The sequence below is a fragment of the Psittacula echo genome (assembly GCF_963264785.1).
Source record: "Psittacula echo genome assembly, chromosome: 5".
Lineage (NCBI taxonomy): Eukaryota > Metazoa > Chordata > Aves > Psittaciformes > Psittacidae > Psittacula > Psittacula echo.
Window position 1 is genome coordinate 5,279,694 of NC_137739.1, and position 18,388 is coordinate 5,298,081.

The window sequence follows — 18,388 nt, forward strand, 5'->3', positions numbered from 1 at the left end:
TAATAGTTAGAAAGGTTAATCAAAATGACTGTGAGATTAGGAGACTCATACAAAAAGAAAACTACAGCTGTGCTGCTGCTTAGCTTCTGACATTCCTGTCTCATCTAGCTACAGATCTTCTGGCTGGGGTCTAATCCATGCACAAAACTCTCTTTCTCACTATTGCTTCTTCTTAGGCCAGAGGTTTTCCATCCATACTGCTTTTGTCTGAATTTGTTTGGATTCTACCTCCTCCGAAAAACTTCTGTTCACTCATAATGAAGTATTAGTGTTTCTGTCCAAAGATACTGGCCATCCACTTGTGTCTTCAGAAGCATTGCCACCCGTAGGCTGTAGATACCCCTTCTTTTCAGCGAGAATATTTTCCAGGTATTCAACTGGAAAATTCACCTGTCAGTCCACTGGAAAGAAAATGTTCCTTTATGGTTGGTAGACTGGCAATTGCTCTTTATACCTTTAAATTAAAAGTGACACACTCATATAAATCATTATAACAGTACTCTATGCAAGCACAGTGCCTGGAACCAGAGTCATTATGAGATGACAGTGAATTGGGGTGAATACCCTTAATCTTGACTTTGAGAAGTGCAGGGACAATGAATCATTCTTAGTGATGAGATGCAGCAGTGCTGACTCATTGGGCTGAAATTAGAAGGGTTTTTTTAGGTAAAGATGTAATTCCACCATTTTTTCTGATGAATGGATTAGAGTGAACATTTTTGTTGGCTAATTTACAGGCTTCATCAACTAAATGTCATTTCTTTCCCTCTTAACTATCAGACCTAGTTGGAGGCAACTGACAGAGGGAGAACTTAGATCCAGGGAGGTGGTACTGGTAAAAATGTGTAGGAAGGAGTAGCAGGAAAGTTCATAGTTTGGTAGAGATGCTGGGTGTAAAATTGCCACCACTTTTAGCTTTTGAGATGCCCTTTTTCTGGATTTGGTGAATGCTTTCATTAATATGGGGGTTTGGAGCCTGAACTCCTTCTGCTGATAAACTAAAGGAGAAAAGATACAATAATATGCTGGAGTTAAAATTTTGCCAGAAAATTTAACAACTGCACAAAACATTTGCTCCCTTTTCCCCAGCCAACTTTGTTATTGTATCTTATAGCAAGGGATTCTGCCTGTTAGCTGCTGTGTCTTCTGCGTGTATTCTCTAGCATTGCTTCTCGGTTCAAGAAGGGTTAACACAACCTGAAGAAAACGTCATGCTCACTGATCCCAGAATTGCTTATGGTATCTGTTTTCAGATCACTGAAATAGTGATGAATAACCAGATTCCCAGAGGTGCTACATTTGTCTCAGAATCTGGTGCTGGTATCCCTTAATTTCAGGTTTAGAGGTTTGATCACAGCACAATAAAGTTAATTCTCTTTAGTGTCCTCCACATGATTTGTATTCCTTACCAGTTTTGCTATTTCCCTATGGAATAGGCTGATAACTCTAGTGTTTTTTAGTTGCACTAATATATTAATAATCTGTTTTATTCCTGGCAAGAGTTTTGTGGTCAGTCCTCACTGGGCAGATTTCATTCCAGGTTATCTTTCTGCTGCCAGGGGAGCAGCAGAAGAGGAGAGACGCCCTGCTACAACAGCACACTCCGCTGCTTTCCTGAGGTAGGAATATCCTGAGACCACAAAGAGAGAGGCAGAGGCTTTTATAATGGGTGCTCCAGAGATGGGAAATGACTCCTTTAGAGAGTCTATCAGCGTCCAGCAGTCACTTGTGCGTGTCCATCCAGGAGCTGCTGTACTGCATGATGCTCGAAGCAGTTGGCTTGGCAGAGTTTCATCAGTGAGGCTTCCCTGTGCTGTGGAGGAAGCAGCTGCAAACTCACAGTTTTTGTTTGGCACTGTGTCTCTCCACAGGGGCTGCAGCACCATTTGATTAGGATGGAGGGCAGGACCTATTGTGCAAGTGTGTTATTCCCAGCAGAGCTGTGCTAATCTTTTGGTCTCTGTGCTCCTGCTTCACAAGGTGTTGAATGAAAACATCAAGGAGAAACAGGAGGAGAGAGAAGTTGCTCTGTTCTTCTCCCTCAGTCTCGCCTCTGCAGCTAAGAGTAAAACAACAAATGCTTGCTCTTGTTTTGAGATGTTTTTACACATCTGATGCTTTCTTTGCCACATGAAAAATCTGGTAACACCTGAGCCCTTGTTTTCCTGCCTACCTGCACCTACGTGCTTGCTTTGGAAGTATTTTAGTCTGGCATAGGACAGCCTGATCTGCAGGGACTCATTCTTTCCTGAACACAATGCTCTGCATTTTTCCATCTCCCAGTTCGCTTGGGTAATGTATTCTTAACCTGACAGCACCCGCCCAGGAGACTGTGAACAGTGTTGATGGAACAGATTTTGGGATGTTCAGAACTTTTCTCTAGGTTTTATATTTTATTGCCCTTGTGAAGGTCACCTTTGCTTTGAGGATCAGGGAGATGAGGTTCTTACCACCTCCAAACATGGAGGTGCTTGAGTTCTGCAGTTAACATGCTGCTTAATCCTTCTACAGCCTGAGTGGTGTGGCCCATCAGGTGCATTTTATGTTGATAGTGGCACCTTGTGCTCAGGGATTACCTTTGGCCAGAGATTTTTTGCTTGGTTTTACACAGTGAGTATTACCTTTACATTAAAGGGAGAGAAAAAAGGAGTTTCACAGATTTTAGTCCTTCACCCTAGGTCTCAGCAGTTGTTAGGCAGAGTGGGAACAAAAGCCAGGTCTCTGCTGCGGACCTATGCAGCTTATTTTAAGCTAGATCAAGTGACTTGCCAGGAATAAGGATGTGGGCAATTTCTGCTTAAAATCCCATCTTGCTCAGATCAGTTGTTCCACTGTGTCTTTGTTTACACCCCTTTCTCATAGCCTAACCAGTGAGTTTGGGGTGATTTCATTATAATAAGCTTACTGTCAGATATTCCTGGACATTACTTAAGTGAGTGTGTCTCTTAAAAGAGAAGGGGAGAGATTGGTCTGTCCTTGAGACTTAACATCAATAGAAAGCTTTGGTTATTATCTCTTTGTCCAGTAAATCTTGATAGTGTGTTGACAAGAGCCTGTATCTTGCAGCTGTTTTCCCTGTATCCTCAGTAATTATAACTGTGACTTCAGCAATTTTTCAATTTGCAGTATCATTTTTTTGTTTAGCACCCAAGAGCTTTTTCTTTATTCATTCTTTTGGTAACCAGCTGCTTGTGTCTCTCACTTGGGGGCGGCATTTCCCTGCTACACATCAAATCCAGTAGAAAACTGGTACTCGAAGTAGCAGCTCTTTTTGGGCTGAAAACCACCCTTGGCTACTCTGCACAAAGCAGTTCCCTTCAGCCCCTGGATGTTGCGGTTTGCTGTGATGCCCAGGGGCAGGAGTCCCTGGAGATGTGGGACGTCTTGCTGACAGGCGTTCTAGTTTCCTCTGTTTCCTCTCCTTGCTTGAGGTAAAATGAAGAAAGGGTAAATTAGATGGAAAACCACATAAGCTGTGGCCTGAGACATATGCTTTGCATTGTTCTGCAATCTACATAATATGAATTATGTCAGTAACAGTCTGTTTTGCCTATTGCAGCTTTTCTGCAAGGCAGTGAATGTCACTTCACTGTAGATAATCACAGAATGAAGGTTGGAAAAGACCTTTAAGATCATCAGTATGTACATTTCTGAAACACATTCAGAAGTCGTTGGGGGATTTTCCCCTTCATCTTTGCATCAGACCGAGCCTCCCCTGCCTCCAGCCCAGCTTCTGGAAGATAACATGGTGGATTTGTTGCTTTAGAGACAGCACCAGAGTTTCTTTGTAACTGTTATTTCTCACTTCATAAAGGCCGTGCAGTTGATTTTATAACCACGAAAACATTCTTGAGAACAACAAAATTGAATCAGAAATCTTGAGCAGCAAGAAAATTATTTAGCAATGTCTGATACTCAACTGTCTTCCTGATTGGGATCTCAACTGATGCCATTCTGTGAAAGATCAGTAATTCCATCTACAAAGCATTGAAATATTTTAAATTAGAAATGACCATTTAACCCATTGGAATTTTGAAGTGCACTTCAGAGATGCTAAAACAATACTGTACTGCTACCAGTCTGGTGTGCTAAGGGGTTGAAGGCAGAAGGTATTGGTTAGCATGGGATAGACGGATATATTACTTTAATGCATAAGCAGGCAAATGCATGCATTAAGTGTTGGAAGTTTGCTCCCATGGGTGAGATTTCACGTTGAACACTAATGAAAATTTCATTTCAGTTCTCACAGTATTTTAATATGCAGGAGCACAGTATGCAAATAAACTCAAGTCAAACTTCAAGTGGCTGATGAGTTACTTCTGTCTCAGGCTCTGCCACCACCATAAGTAAGCTGTTCCGTGGCTTTTGTGAAATCAAAGTTTTCCTCCTGCTTTTCCTACAAGCCAAAATCATATAAACATTTCTCTGTGTGAGATAATTACTGAGTGCAACCTTCTCTTCAGAGTGTTCTCATGGTACTCCTCTGTTGTTCGTGTAACTCATCATTGTGGTGCATACAGCTTATATGGGCTTAGATTTGATTGACTTGTAAGTGTTCTAATCAGTGCTTTTTCCTTATCAGAGCTGTCCTGGGAGTGAAGCCATATTTTCGGGTTTCCTTCTATATTCCAGCGGCAGCTTTGATGCATGGTGTTTTCTTGTGCCTCCTGAATCTGATAGAAAGAGGTGATGTGCTATTTTTCTTCTTCTTCCCCAGCTTGTGTTATCAGATAAGATAAGCTGACTTGGACCCTGTTATAGGTCACATTGTACTTTAGCCACACATGAAAGCCATCTAGCTTGAGCCAAGAAGCTTCATCTTATACCTTCTTTTGTAAGTGATCACATAAATGAGTTACTGTGAAATTAGCCAGCGAATGGGGCAGCCAGCACAAGGAAACTGAAATGACTTGGCATGTCAGAACATGCAAGACTCCTTATTTCTGTGATCAGTAGCCGATCCTTCCTTGTAAATTGAAATTGTGTGTTAACTTTCTCAAAGAGGAGAGGCAAGAGTTTATCTTAGAAATTAATTAATTTGAAATAGCTATTAATGAACATTATACCTAAATTTGCCAATCGTCACACTTGACTTGAATATGCATACAACTGTTGCATATCAAACAGTGCTCAGGGTGTCCTAGGGTCTGTGCTGTAGAGGTACCACATTCTGTGGCTGTGTCACAGCTCTGCCAGGCTGAACCTCCTCCTCTTCGCCTTCCAGGCAATGGTGCTGCCCTTCCAGCAAGTGCCCTTCCTTCTGGGGACCCACAGTTGTGATCTCTAGCTGGGAAAACACAACCCCAGGATGGGCAGCTATGTATATTCTCAGGTATTTCACCTTGATGGGGAAGAATAAAAATGACTCTTTTTAATCTGAGGGAGTGAATATGCTGCTTGTTTCTCTCCCTGGTAAAGTACTACCTTGTATTAATGTGACTGGTAAGAGAATCATGTTTTTGATGAAGCATAAGACTTGAAATGATGTTTCCAAATGAAGGTTGTTTTGATTTATCCCCTGTATGCAGCATGCATAATTTCACTTCCCTTACTTTTTGAAGCAAGCTTTAATTTTATGGCTTTGGCTATTGCTACTACTCTGCTGTGCTGTACCTATGAGCTGTTGAATGTGCAACGTCGAGGAGTAGATTAATGCAGGTCCACAAAGAGAGTACGCTTCGATTTGCTAATTGCTTGTAGAGTGGAGGGTATTGTGCTGTACAGAAAGACTGTTCATTAGAGACCGAGTAGTTAATTTTTGCCTACAAGTGAGTCTCACATTTGAGCTACTTTCCTGTTGGTCAGGGCAGTCAGCTCACGTTCAGCCCCTGAAGAAGAACATGGGGCTGTTGATGCACTTGGTGTTAACACCTGCGTTGTACACACCAGGTTGCTTCAGCTTCATTCACTAAACCCTCCCTGACCAGCCTCCTCCAGCGTTGTCAGTGAAGGCTGACTTTTGGGAGGTATAAAAGATGAATTATTGATGAAGAGAAGCAAGCAACAATTCAGAACTGTCTCCTTAGGAGCTTGAATCGGTTCCTCTCCTTGGAAACCATTCCTGCACCTCTTTCAGCCCTGAGCTGCAGTATCCCTGTGAGGCCAGAGCACAGGTTATCTTTCCCTTCCTGCCATGCTCTTCTTTTTAGGATGACAGCAGCATTGACAGTAGATTAGGCCGTCTTGTCATGTAAAATGAATGTTTTGAATTGACAAACTCTTTTTTTTTTTTTTTTTTTTGAGGCTGAAAGTAATTGACTGAAATGCTTGAGAAGGTTTGAGTTTTTCCTACTTGATTTTCTTCTACCTCGTGTTTCCTTCAGTGGGCAAATTGGACTTTACATGTGTTTGTATATCTGATTCTTAATAACTGCTTGCTTATCAGATTTCTTAGTGCTGAAACTCAGTGATCCATGGGAATTTAACATGTGTATTAAGTAATGAGAATTTCCTTGGGGCGTTAAGTTAACTTTATGCATAGTCTGAAAATTCAACATGCAAGTCTACCCTACGGAGAGATCCCTGAGAAACCAAGTTGAATGTGATCAATCAAAAAGCCTGTAAAACACCTGAGCTACATGTAGGTAGGACATTGCTTTTCCCAGTGCAATAAACCTTAATGCTGGGCTGCATCAAAAGGAATGTGTCCAAGAGGTTCTTCCCCTCTAGTCAGCTTTCGTGAGACCTCCACCCTGCAGTCCTGCTCTGGGGGCAACAACATAAGAGAGAATTGTTGGAGCGAGTCCAGAGGAGCCCATGAAGATCCTCTGAGGCCTGGAGCGCCTCTGCTCTGGAGGCAGGTTGAGAGAGCTGGGCTTGTTCAGCCTGGAGAAGAGAAGGCTCCAGGCAGACCTTAGGACAGCTCCCAGTGCCTAAAGGGGCTACAAGAAACCTGGAGAGAGGGACTTTTTACAAGGGCCTGTAGGGACAGGACAAGGGGAGATGGCTTTAAACTGACAGAAGGGAGATTTAGATTAGACATTAAGAAACAATTCTTCCCTGTGAGGGTGGTAAGGCCCTAGCACAGGTTGCCCAGAGAAGCTGTGGCTGCCCCATCCCTGGCAGTGTTCAAGGCCAGGCTGGATGGGGCTTGGAGCAACCTGGTCTAGTGGAAGGTGTCTCTGCCCATGGCAGGGGGTTGGAACCGCATGAGCGTTAATGTCTCTGCCAACCCAAACCATTCTGTGATTCTAAGAAACTCCGAGATGGGACTGGCAAACTGCTCTTGCATTTGCTACAGATAACCCTTTTGTGCCTGCTGGTGCAGGTGTCAAGGACTCTTGCATGCCACGTCCTTCCTGACCACCCTGAATGGCTCGGGTTCATTGCTCATGCTTTTGTTGGCTGGAAGTGGCCAGAGATGATTAAATAGAGAAATCCAGCAGTTCACTCCTGAAAAGTTAAATTCCCAGAAACAACATAACACTATTTCTTTCAGGTCTGTTCTCGTAAATGCCTGAAGCGGGGCTGCGTGCAGGGCCTCAGCACCACTCCAGGGCCTTCTGCAGCTCCTTCCTTCCATGGCTGTGGTGGTTGGCAGCTTCCCTGAAACCCTCTGATGAAGTGAGATATGGGGATAAGTTCAGAGCCCAGTTTCTTCTTCATAATTAAAAATGTGTGCATCTGTCATGCTGCTGGTGATTAGGTTGTATTTTCTTGTGGCCTAGAAGGAATATGGCAGTGAATCACTTTGCAAGCAGCTGTCCTCTAACAGCTGAGCTAGGTTCAATATTTGATTTAAGCTAATAAAAAGTCTGGGGTAGGGCTAATGTTTACAAACTGGACGTGATAAAGCATTCAGATCATCTCTTTCACAGCCAGGCGAGAGCAGGCACAGGGGACTCACTGAAAGTTGGGGCTTTGTCTCGTGATTCCATGCCTGCCTATGTGGGCACGGGCAGGAAGGACCCCGCTCCGGCCCATGAGTGCATCAGACAGCATCTGCTGTCCTGGAAAAGCCTCCTGTTTTCCATCTGTATTGTTGTAACAACTCTCAACACATTAAACATGTCCCTTTTGCTCTTCTGTGGGAGTTGTAGGCAAACCATACATTTAAAAAATCTTTTAATCTTCATAAATCATTTCTTCCAGTAATCTAGTAAGTTTGGTTGCTGTTCTCTGAATTCCCACTAGTTAGCTACTCTTTCCCTTTGAGATGAGCTGCCTGGAAATAAATGCAATGAAGAAAACCTACTCTGTGATTTAATTCTTATCTGATTGCTTCTCCAAATCATATTGATCTGCTGTTATCATGCTGCTGGTTTGGGCTTGCTGTGCAGGGTTGCCTCTAGGTCTCTGCTAGTATAGCAGCGTGAGAGGTTTGGGTTTGGTTATTTTCACTCAGCCATATTATACATCAGGTAAATTATGGAATATTTCCTGCTTGTATTTCTCATTTCTCCCATCCCTTTGTATTATGTCTCTCCTGTCCAAAAGTTTTCACAGCCTCTTCCTGAAGAAAAATGTGTCAAGTCTTTTCTATCCTTCACCAACTAGTGATGGACTCAGTCTTGGCGGGTCTGTCTTGGAGCCTGCTGGCACTGGCTCTGTCAGACACAGGGGAAGCTTCTGGCAGCTTCTCACAGAAGCCACCCCTGTAGCCCCCCATTACCAGAACCTTGCTATGCAAACCCAGTGCACACAGGTTGCTCGGGGAGGTTTTGGAGTTCACCCCTTTGTGATAGTTGGAACTCAAGTGACAGGATCTGAGCCTGCTCTGGGCAGGGATTGAGCTGGTTTCTTGCAGTCTGAATTACTGTGATTCTATAGAAGTCTGTACTTGGGGGACGGGGGTGGGGGTGTGACAAGGAGTGCAGTTTTCATACTGATAATATGATCTGGACTTCATTTCCTATTTTTCTTTGTGTTGAAGGCTCAGCTGTCTCAAGTTCTAGAAGAAGTGGGGAATCACAAGGAAAGAGCAGAGATGGTAAGTGTTTGTCTTTTGGGGGTTTTTACAGTGTTTTACAGAACATTAACATGCAAAGTTCAGTTCACTGAAACAGTGGATCAGTTTCAAACATTCAGAAATGAATAACAAAGAAACATTGTAAAAATTAGTATCGTTACTGCTACTCTTAGCACCATAGTCACCTGGAATAAGTGTTGGATGAGATCTAGTGGTCTGTGTTCCCTTTTTTTTGGCAATTTCCTTTCTCTTTGCTAGCAGTTCTAGATTAGAAGCAAGCACTGGATTTCATACTGAATTAACTCCTTTCTCTGGGGGCTTTTGATTCAGTCTCAAGTGTGCAAAGGACAAGCAGATGACATACAACAGAATTGCCACAAAGTGTTTTTTACAATATCTGTTAATTTTCTGCTGGGTTTGTCTATTTTATTGGCAGTTCCCTTAAGGGGCAGAAATAATAGAAGCCACAAAACCAGGCTATAGAGAAGTTTATGTGCAGTTTCGTGAGTATTGTATATGATTCTCCTTACTCAGGAATAAATGAGGTGTAATCATTAAGTTGTTTTGTGAACCAGTGTTTTTGCTAACAGGATGAGGTTCCTGCAGCTTTTTGTAGTCACAAGAAAAACCTGAGCAGTACCCAAGATACCCACTCATTCTATAGATGTGTTTTATACTGGATTAACTTTATTACTAATGAAAAAACAGGCATGCATCACTGGCTAGTAAGTAGGTACTAAACAGACATCTGTTCTAACATCCAAATCATAAACTCCAGTGCTAACATGAGTGTTTTTAGACTTGTGCTTAACTCTACTAGGATACTGAAGGGCAGAACTGACATGTCCCTGCTGTACTATTAAGAGGTTGCCATACATATGGTAGGATCTTTGATGTAATTTGCGCTCCTTGTTGTTTCAACATCAGCTTTTTTATAATGAGAGTGTTAAATGATCCCAGTTCTGGGGTGCTGTTACATTGAGGGCAAACGTTTTGTATGCCCAGCTGCTTTCTGTGGTGACACAGGTCAAAACTGCCATGTCCAAAGAAAACTGAATGAATCCTATTTCCCATCTGATCTCATTATGTGCTGCCTCTTTACAGTTTGGAATTCTATATAATCAATTTTCCGTTGTGCTCACTCTACTTACCAGAGGGAAATCTGCTGTTACGTTTCAAGTGTTGTAATGTGTGGCATTTTTAAGCGTTCCAAAGTTTTCTTATTAAGCCTGAATTTTGAGTTGTTTGTTTGCCTTTAAAAGTTTGTTGTATTGAACAGGCCAGCAGAGAGCTGGAGAAACTGGAACTTCCAGTGTTGAAGCATTAATTGGTGTTGTGCATCATCCATCAGCAGAGGATAAAACAGCAGTCAGTGTTCAGTGCCTACTCCCAACGGTTACTCAGGGGAAGACTGCACACCTTGTGATCATCCAGTAAAGCTTACCTCAGCCTCACACAAATAGCCTGTGCTATGTGGTGCTGAGACAATTGTGAGGTGTAGGCTTTATTCAGTATTTTGAATTGTGTTCAGTAAATATAGGAAAATTGCTTCATACAGAGGGAGAGAGATTGGTTTTGCTTCTTTCTCCCTTTTGAGGGGAAACCTGACAGCATTGCTTCTTCTCACTGGTAGTAGATGGTTCTTCTGCATCCCCAAGTGAAATCTCCCTGGAAAGGGAAGATGTGTCACTTCTTATCTTCTACAGTGTTTTTGGTGGAAGTGTGGTGCCTTTGCATGGGGCTGTTCTATCAGCTGCCTGCCCCAGTGCTCAGCGGTTATACCATCAGCCCCACTCTCCTCCCTGCCAAACAACAAAATGTTCCTTAAGTGTTTTTTTCTCCCTCTTCTCCAGATCAGAGTCTCACCTGAATGGCCTTATTTTCAGACTCCTTTAAAGCAATTGTTTGCCTGATTTGGATTCCTGGCATCTCGCCTTCCCTTTCATTCCTCTCCCCCTTTTTCACCTGTGATCCACTGCTTGTTAGTTTGATGTTAAGCCTCCACAGCTGGGGGGATGCAGAAGGGCTCGTCCTGCTCTGGGTGCTGATGGATGTGGATATTGTTTTTCATCAGCCATTCTGCAAACAGGCTTATGGCCCTAACTGAAATGGAATAAACACCTGTAAGGTGCTATCATACAGTTTGTTGAGCCTTCGGTCTGCTTCTGGGATAAACCTCTGTAGAGGTGACATCTCTGCTGCCACCCTGAAGAGTGCTGATGGCTTTGCCACCTTCCCCATACCACTGGCAATGAAGCAATGTGCTGTGAGGGCAGTAAACTGGCTGATTGGATCTCACTAAGGAGTTTGAAGACAGTAGCAGCATGCTCTGTGTCCTTGGAAGGAGGGGGCATTACCTAGTTCAGGGAATTGTGTCCGTGGGGAAGAGATGAAGGGTGGTGTGTGCTACAGGAGACACCATGCAAGGCCAGGGCACAAGGTCTTGCTGTAGGAAAGTGAGATGGACTTGCCCAGACTGCACTGAGGACTCGGTGTATGATTTCCTTGCTTGCCAGATAACAGTGAGTTTACTACTGGAAGAAAAGAAAAAAAGGAAAGAAATTTAAACATCTCCAGCTAATTACAGTTGACAAGACAAAGGCAGTTCGACTTTCCAGTATTAATTAGCAAACCCAGAGTAATTAGCTTGTATAAGCACAATTCATGCATCTTTCCCTAAATGAAATTAATATTGCAAGGGAGGACGTCTCTGGGCTGGGCCTCTGTATCATTAACATCCTTTGCCCTAATTAGACACGGCCGGTAGTGGCTGGAGAAGTGGGTTTGTGATTACAACCATAAAAAATCCTCTAATATTTTATATCCTTCAGGGAATTTGAACCTTGAATTTATTTTCTGATTTAAGAAAAATTACCCTTATCATTGTGCTGTGTAATTAACAGTGAAACTTTGATTTTTTTCTCCCTCTAACCCTTCATTTATTTATTTTGCTGTATTCACAGTTTGAGTGTGTTCCTGTTGTAAGGGAGCAGTCTTCTGAGTCAGGAGTGGCACCTACCAGAGTCAGTGGTCTGATAGGGCTCAGATGATTTAGTTGTCCCACACATCTGTGGGGTTTGTGTTTATTTGCTGAAATAATGGGATTTGTTGTGAATTGGTGTTGATGCCCATGCACACTTCTTTCCTGCAATTGCTGTGTATGCACGTATGCATCTTTCTTGACCATTTTAGCAGCACTGGAAGCTTTCTTCATCAGAGCTCCTGCTCCAACATCTTTATCTCCAGGATGTGCCACGAGATTGCTCTCAGAGTTCACAAGTGGCTCCCTGTTTTGTGGTCTAAGGATCTGTCTTCTTATGGTATGTTAGTTTAATGCTCTACTGGCAGAGAGCTGAGAGCTTGCTTCCCTCACAGCAAAATGTTGCTTGTGGGGAATGCTTTCTTGTTTGTTACATTGTTTTTCTTTCTCTCCCTGAGGGAGGGAAGCAGAAAATGTGTTAGTTTGTCTAATTTTTATTTGCCTTTTTCATATCCCATTATAGACAGGAGGAAATTGTTTGGCTCAAGCTTGCCATCCAGCAACAGCTGTGATCCCTGATCTGACACTCTCAGTCTGGGTCTGGAGCAGGGGGCATTCATGTCAAGAGATTTTTTTCTCCATCATTAATCCCTGAGGGAAGTCAGCTTGGTATTAAAACTGGATCACCTGTATTTTCATTGCCCTGAAGTGCTCTGGGTATCTTTTGGCTTTCATCTTCAAAAGACAGCTTGGCCCATGTGGGCTCTGAAATCTGTTAGACTGCTCATTGGAACAAATTATATTTCACTCTCCAGCAGATTAAAAAGGATGGATATAAGAATCAGAAGAATTGCTTAGCAGGGTGGGAGGTAAAGAAGATTTGAAGTCCAAGAATGTAGCTGTCATAAAGTGAATGGTATAAATGGAGTGTCCGTATAGAGGAAATGAAGATACCTTAAAATGAAATAATGAATGCCCCTTGCCTTGAGTAAAAGTGTGGGTTAACATTCTGCAAAGAACAGGAGACCTTTACTTAATGGCAGCAGGTCAGGAATAGGTAAGGAGCCAAATCATGTGTTCAGTCTGATGAAACCATCGTGTTTTGGATTAATTTAAATGTCAGTCAGTACCTGCACTGGTGATTATCAGGAAAAGTTAGGAAGATGGAAGGGAGAATACATGAAAGAAGGAAACTGAGAACACTGTGTGTGCTGTAACTGGGAGCTAGCTGTTAACTGGAGGCAATGCGGTTAATTACAAAGAGTTTGGGAAGATCACAGCAGCAGGAATACATCAACAACAAGAGACGCACACAGGCTATAAACCGTTTGCATTTTTTTTGAAAGACAATCCTTTCTAGTGCTTGCACCAAACTTCCAGACTTGTAAGAACTGTAACTTCTGGTACTTCAGAGAAATCTCTGGCAAAGATCAAAATTCTGTTACGTTTTACTTTTCAGATTAGAACAATGATGATATGAAAGAAGTGAACTTCACTATTGAAAGACCTGCCCTGGGTAACTTACCAATGTAGTTTGTTTAATTCTTGTTTTAGAGTTATTAAGCACAAACTAAGAAATACAATGGCCCAGGCATAAGAACAAAAGTGGTGGTCATTAGTGGAAATGTACATTCTCTATATTATAATTCCATATTAAATGTGGGATTAGATTACTGAACCATGGTACTCATAAATAACAGTGAAGCTTTGCTGCAACACATATAGAACCAACAGGTTGGGAGGGGAAAGGAGACGACGGATGAGTGGAGGAAGTCTCCATCGATCAAAAGTGTATTTCATCATTTCTGAATTGATTTAGCAAGGTGCCAGCAAATCTCCTTCCCATCTGACAGATCTTATCCTAACACCTTACATGAGACCAGCAAACCCAAGACAGATGAGTAGTGTGGCACTTGGCTGAGCAGCAGCATGAACACAGCAATAGTTCCACTAAGGCAATTTTAGGGAAATACCAAGTTCTCAAATCAGATTGAAAAACATGAATCTGGTTATAAAGAGGCAGCAAAAAAAGCTGATCCAGAATGAAATGATATAGTAACAGAAGACTGGAAGAGGACTTTTAGATCATAAAGTTGAGTCCTTTGGTAACTAAGGCAATTGCAGCATATACTTCAGTTCATAAATTTATCAAGTTTGTCTTGAAAGTGCTTTGGTTATTTGTACCATTCCTGTCATTGGAAGACTGCTGAGAGCTGCAATCTTCCCAATTCCAACTGAAAATATATGTGCAGCTAATAGCCATTTTTTTCTTGTGCTAATGTTCTCCTTAAACTACAGTGACTGTTCTTCCTCCCTCATATTTATGCTGTGACATATTTATAGAGAACAGTTGTTCTTCCCTAGCATTTCATTTGTCTAGGTTAAACAAATCAAGCTCTTGCAGTCTTCTCTTAAAACAGGCTCTTTGGTCTCCTCATGAATCCTGCACCTTTCTTTAAATCTCTTTCCATTTCCCTCTGTCTTCTTAAAAGGTGAGGAAGTAGAGTGGTCACGTGATTCCACGCGATGTTCCAGCAGTAGCTTGTACAGAAGCATCTTCTGTAGGAGCATCTTGTACCTCTCTGTCCAGGGTAGAATCGTAAAATCAACTAGGTCATCAAGTCCAACCTTTACCCTAGCACTACCAAGGCCACCACTAGACCGTGTCACTAAGGGCCTCATCCACATGGTTTGTGAGCACTTCCAGGGACAGTGATGCCACCACTTCCCTGGGCAGCCTGTTCCAATACCTGACCACCCTTCTGGTGAAGAAATAGAGCTCAGCTCTTCTGTTACAGCCTCACGTTATCCCATTTCCACTGCCTCTGGCACTGGTGTTCATCCTGTGATCAGTTAATGTGCCCAAGGCTTTGTGCTCCTCTCTAGTTTCTGACTCATGAAGACTCAGTTTGTAGGAGTCTTCTGTGGGACTTGCACTATTATATTTCAATTCTGCTGCTGTTCCTTCACTTTTCACCTAGCTGCTTCTTTCTGATCTCTTTATGCTCCTCTCTGATGAAGTGTCCATGCTTTGTGCTATCAGCAGTTGTCTGTGTGTTTATATTTTTTGACCCAAGATCTTCAGTGAATTTTGTTTGTTTTAAACCTGTTTTCATGATCGATGTCTGAGGCTGCTTTTTCTCTATCAGGTTAGTTTTACTTCAGCAGAGCCTTTTGTTGCTCGTTTGCTCTATGCACACTTTATCCTGTTAGTTTAGAAATGGGATTGTTGAAAGGAGGGGGTGAAATGCAGGAGCCATTGATGCCCTATTTCAACTTTCCTCCCTATGTTTTTGCTGTAGAGCTTTGGTTCTCCAGGTGGATTAAACCCTGGAACAGGGGGATGGGAGCTCTCAGAGTTACTCTCTTTTCCCTTTTCCAATCTCAGAGCTCTCGCACACTGCTTGTTGTAAACAAGTACATTAAAATTAATCCTTGCTGTTCCCCGTGCTGCAGGAATATAGTGAGCTCTGAGGAACAGAGGGATTATTTCTTTTCCTCCTCTTTCAGTGTAGGGAATGATGAACAGCCTCAGTTGGTTGTGTTGCACCTGCTGCACATTCCCTCTTGGAAAATTCCCACTCAACACACAGAACTGTGTCAGCATGAAAAGCATCTATTGCGTGTGACCGGGGGCAAAGCAGAGGGGGTGGTGGGAGCTTTGGGATCATGGTCGATGAGTGTTGACAAACTGCCTGTAGAGCAAAGAGGTGATCAGTCGCTGGCACTGCTGCACGTTAATATCTCAGTGCTATTTTAATTAGGCTGGAAGAGGAGACTCAGTGAGTCAATTCCTGTGGTTTATCTCTGTTTTAAAAATCGAGCCAGGCACATGGGATCAAACAGTACATTCCCTTCAAATTAAAAAGAAATAAACGGTCTGTTTAAAAGTCCCATTACACAAATGAACCTGCTGGTGGATCCATTAACATGAAAGTTTTATGGAACTCAGCAGCACCGTTTGGTTTCAACAGGACTGGTTTCATTTTCTGATCGGGGGTGATAAGAGCTGACATGGGGTTAGGACTCTGAGAGGGAAGGAATGGAGCATCCTGAAGTGGAGAGCCTGACTGCTGCTCCTACCTTTGGGATCCCTGTGGGAAAACAGTCTGACCCAAACACAAACAGCTATTCCAGCTCAGATGCGATGCACAGACAAGGACCTGACTCTGAGCCTGTCATTTGAAGTGCCCTCCATGCTATAGGTGCAGCCATAAAACCCAAACTGTACTGACAAACACAGTGGCTTCCTTCTTGGCTATTCAACTTGGAAACAGGCTGCAAGTTGGTAATATGCTCTCACCTTTGCATTGCAGGATTATAAGTGGAGCAAGGACTGGGGAGGGAGAAGGGGTAGGGCTTTTGTCTCTTCAGTTATGAAGAGGAGGAGAAAGGTGAATCATTTTCCTGTGCAAAGGATGCTGCTGTGCTGCGCTAAGAGAGGTCCTGTTGTCAGTACTGCTGTTGTCACTGTAACATCTGAGTTACACTGAGTTACTTGGTTAAATAAAACGAATGGGATGGGAATATTTTCAGAGGCCTTATTATAGTAGGCACAGCCTTGAGATACAAAGGCATAACTAATATGCATGCAAGTATTGTGCTTTTCTAGACTTCATTTGTGTTTACAGAGTCTGTGAGAAGTTTATGGGCTTATAACTCTTGTGGGTTTGTTTTAATTGAACTAAATTTTCCTGGAGGATACAGGGGCTCTCTGTTATGTTCAGCACTTTGAAAGATAGGGAACAATCAGATGAGAGGTCCAGGATGCCCCTAAGATTCCGTAACTTCTGTTCTTTTTTTCTGCCTTGCCTACGGAGAAGCTGTAGAAGGAACATGTGCTTCCAGTCGTGTCCAGAGAGGGAAAAGAAGACTTGGTCTGTTGAACTGTCATGTTAGGATGGGACAAAGCAATCATTAGTTTCCAATTTGCTTGTGACAAGGATGGAGACCAGTTTCCTCCTGCTTTCACAGACCTGAGGAGTTGTAGCTGCATCAGAAGGGGAGCATCCTGAGAGATCTGATCTGAGAAACACAACTCTGTAGGCACAGCTTTTTCTGGGCATGAGGGAGCATGTGAAGATCTCTACCTCTACATCTAGGGGACATTGAGGGCATGTTCAGTGGATGTGCAGGTGGATCAAAGATTGCTGGATACTTTGCTTCTTGCCCAGGGCTGGCTTTGTGTGTACAGAAAGGGAGATAAAGGCTTTAAAACACATGAGATTTTAAGACTTAGTCCTTGCACTGAGAGCCTAATCAGAATCCTGCGTTATTTCTTTTACTTTCAATCTTTTTGTGCCTCAGTGCCCTTAGAAGAGCTTGTTCCCAGTGAGTTTTGTGTTCGGCTGATCGGTGCTGGGTGCAGGTAGTAGTGGTGGTGGTGGTAGGTTGGGGTCTCTCTGAGCTGCTCTGTCAGCGCAGCAGAGTCCTGCAGCAGGAGCTATAAAACCTAATTTATCCACAGAGAGAGGAGGATCATAGAGCAGAATTCTTCCTGTGACCTCTTAGTGAATAACGAATGGCCGTGCCCTACCTCTTTGGAATTGCTTAATTGAGGCTGACAACTCTGTTGTACTACAGGATCTGGCTTGTCAGGCGAATTTTGACTTATTTATGAATATTTCATTAACCTCTAAAGACTGGCTGTATAAAACCGAGCTCTTGCCAGGCCATGTCCTGTTGAGGCTGTGTCCTGTGCTAATGTCATCCACCACACATCTATTACACCTTCCCTCCCCTCCGAGCTGCACCTCGGAGTTTATTATTGGTGGCAGCAAGAACATGTTCACCAAAGGTTAGAATGCCACATTCCTGCTTTGGCACCAGAACTGAACACACAGTATTTGAGAGGTAATTGCTTTTTGTGCTATGATTGTTTGCTGGCAACTTGAAGGGAACTGCAGGGAATAATCCTCAGAGGCTAAAATGGGGAGAGCAGGCTTGGCAGGGCCCTGTAACCTTTGCTTTTTGGCACAAGCAGAGAGATTTCCCACTTCTTATGCATGAAAAGCCCAATGCTTGTTGTTGCAGGAGGGCCTCAGAATGGGTCATTTAGATAGAAAACCTTAGATCTGCTCCTTAGTTTGTTCTTTGGGTAAAGGTTTGGGAACAAGACTCCTTCAAGCATCAGGTGCTTCCTTGAAGGCAGCTGGAGGCTCTGTTGAGAGAGCTGCTGTTTTCCCATGGCTGCATCTCTTTCCTCTTCCTTGTATTTCCCATCTCTGGGGGTTCAGAAACCACTCTGAGCATAAGCTCTGGTGGCCTCTGCTCACCCTCTCTCTCTGTGTCCAGAAAACAGTGCTCCAGCTGTAGTGAAATGTAAAATTGGGCTGGAGATGCAGTGGGAGTGAGAGCTGCGCTTAAAAGCATGTTGAAGTACAGACTGTGGGTTGTTCCATGTGAGTTGAAGCAAGAGGATTAAGTTCAATTTTCAAGTCTCCTTTGCTGTCTTTACTGTATTAAGCAAAGATTGATTCCACTATATTTATGTTAGGAGA

At 43.0% G+C, this 18,388-nt stretch overlaps 1 protein-coding gene across 3 annotated transcripts in view; it reads left to right on the forward strand.

Moving 5' to 3' along the window:
* Positions 1–18,388, forward strand: part of MAD1L1 (mitotic arrest deficient 1 like 1) — a 296,765-nt gene that overhangs the window by 177,072 nt on the left and 101,305 nt on the right. For 2 of the 3 annotated variants that reach the window (XM_080617371.1, XM_080617370.1), the window contains exon 13: positions 8,873–8,929. The exons of the other annotated variant lie outside the window; for it this stretch is intronic. In XM_080617371.1, coding sequence (XP_080473497.1) covers positions 8,873–8,929 — 57 coding nt within the window. The remainder of the gene's footprint in view (positions 1–8,872; positions 8,930–18,388) is intronic. 3 annotated transcript variants of the gene reach the window in all.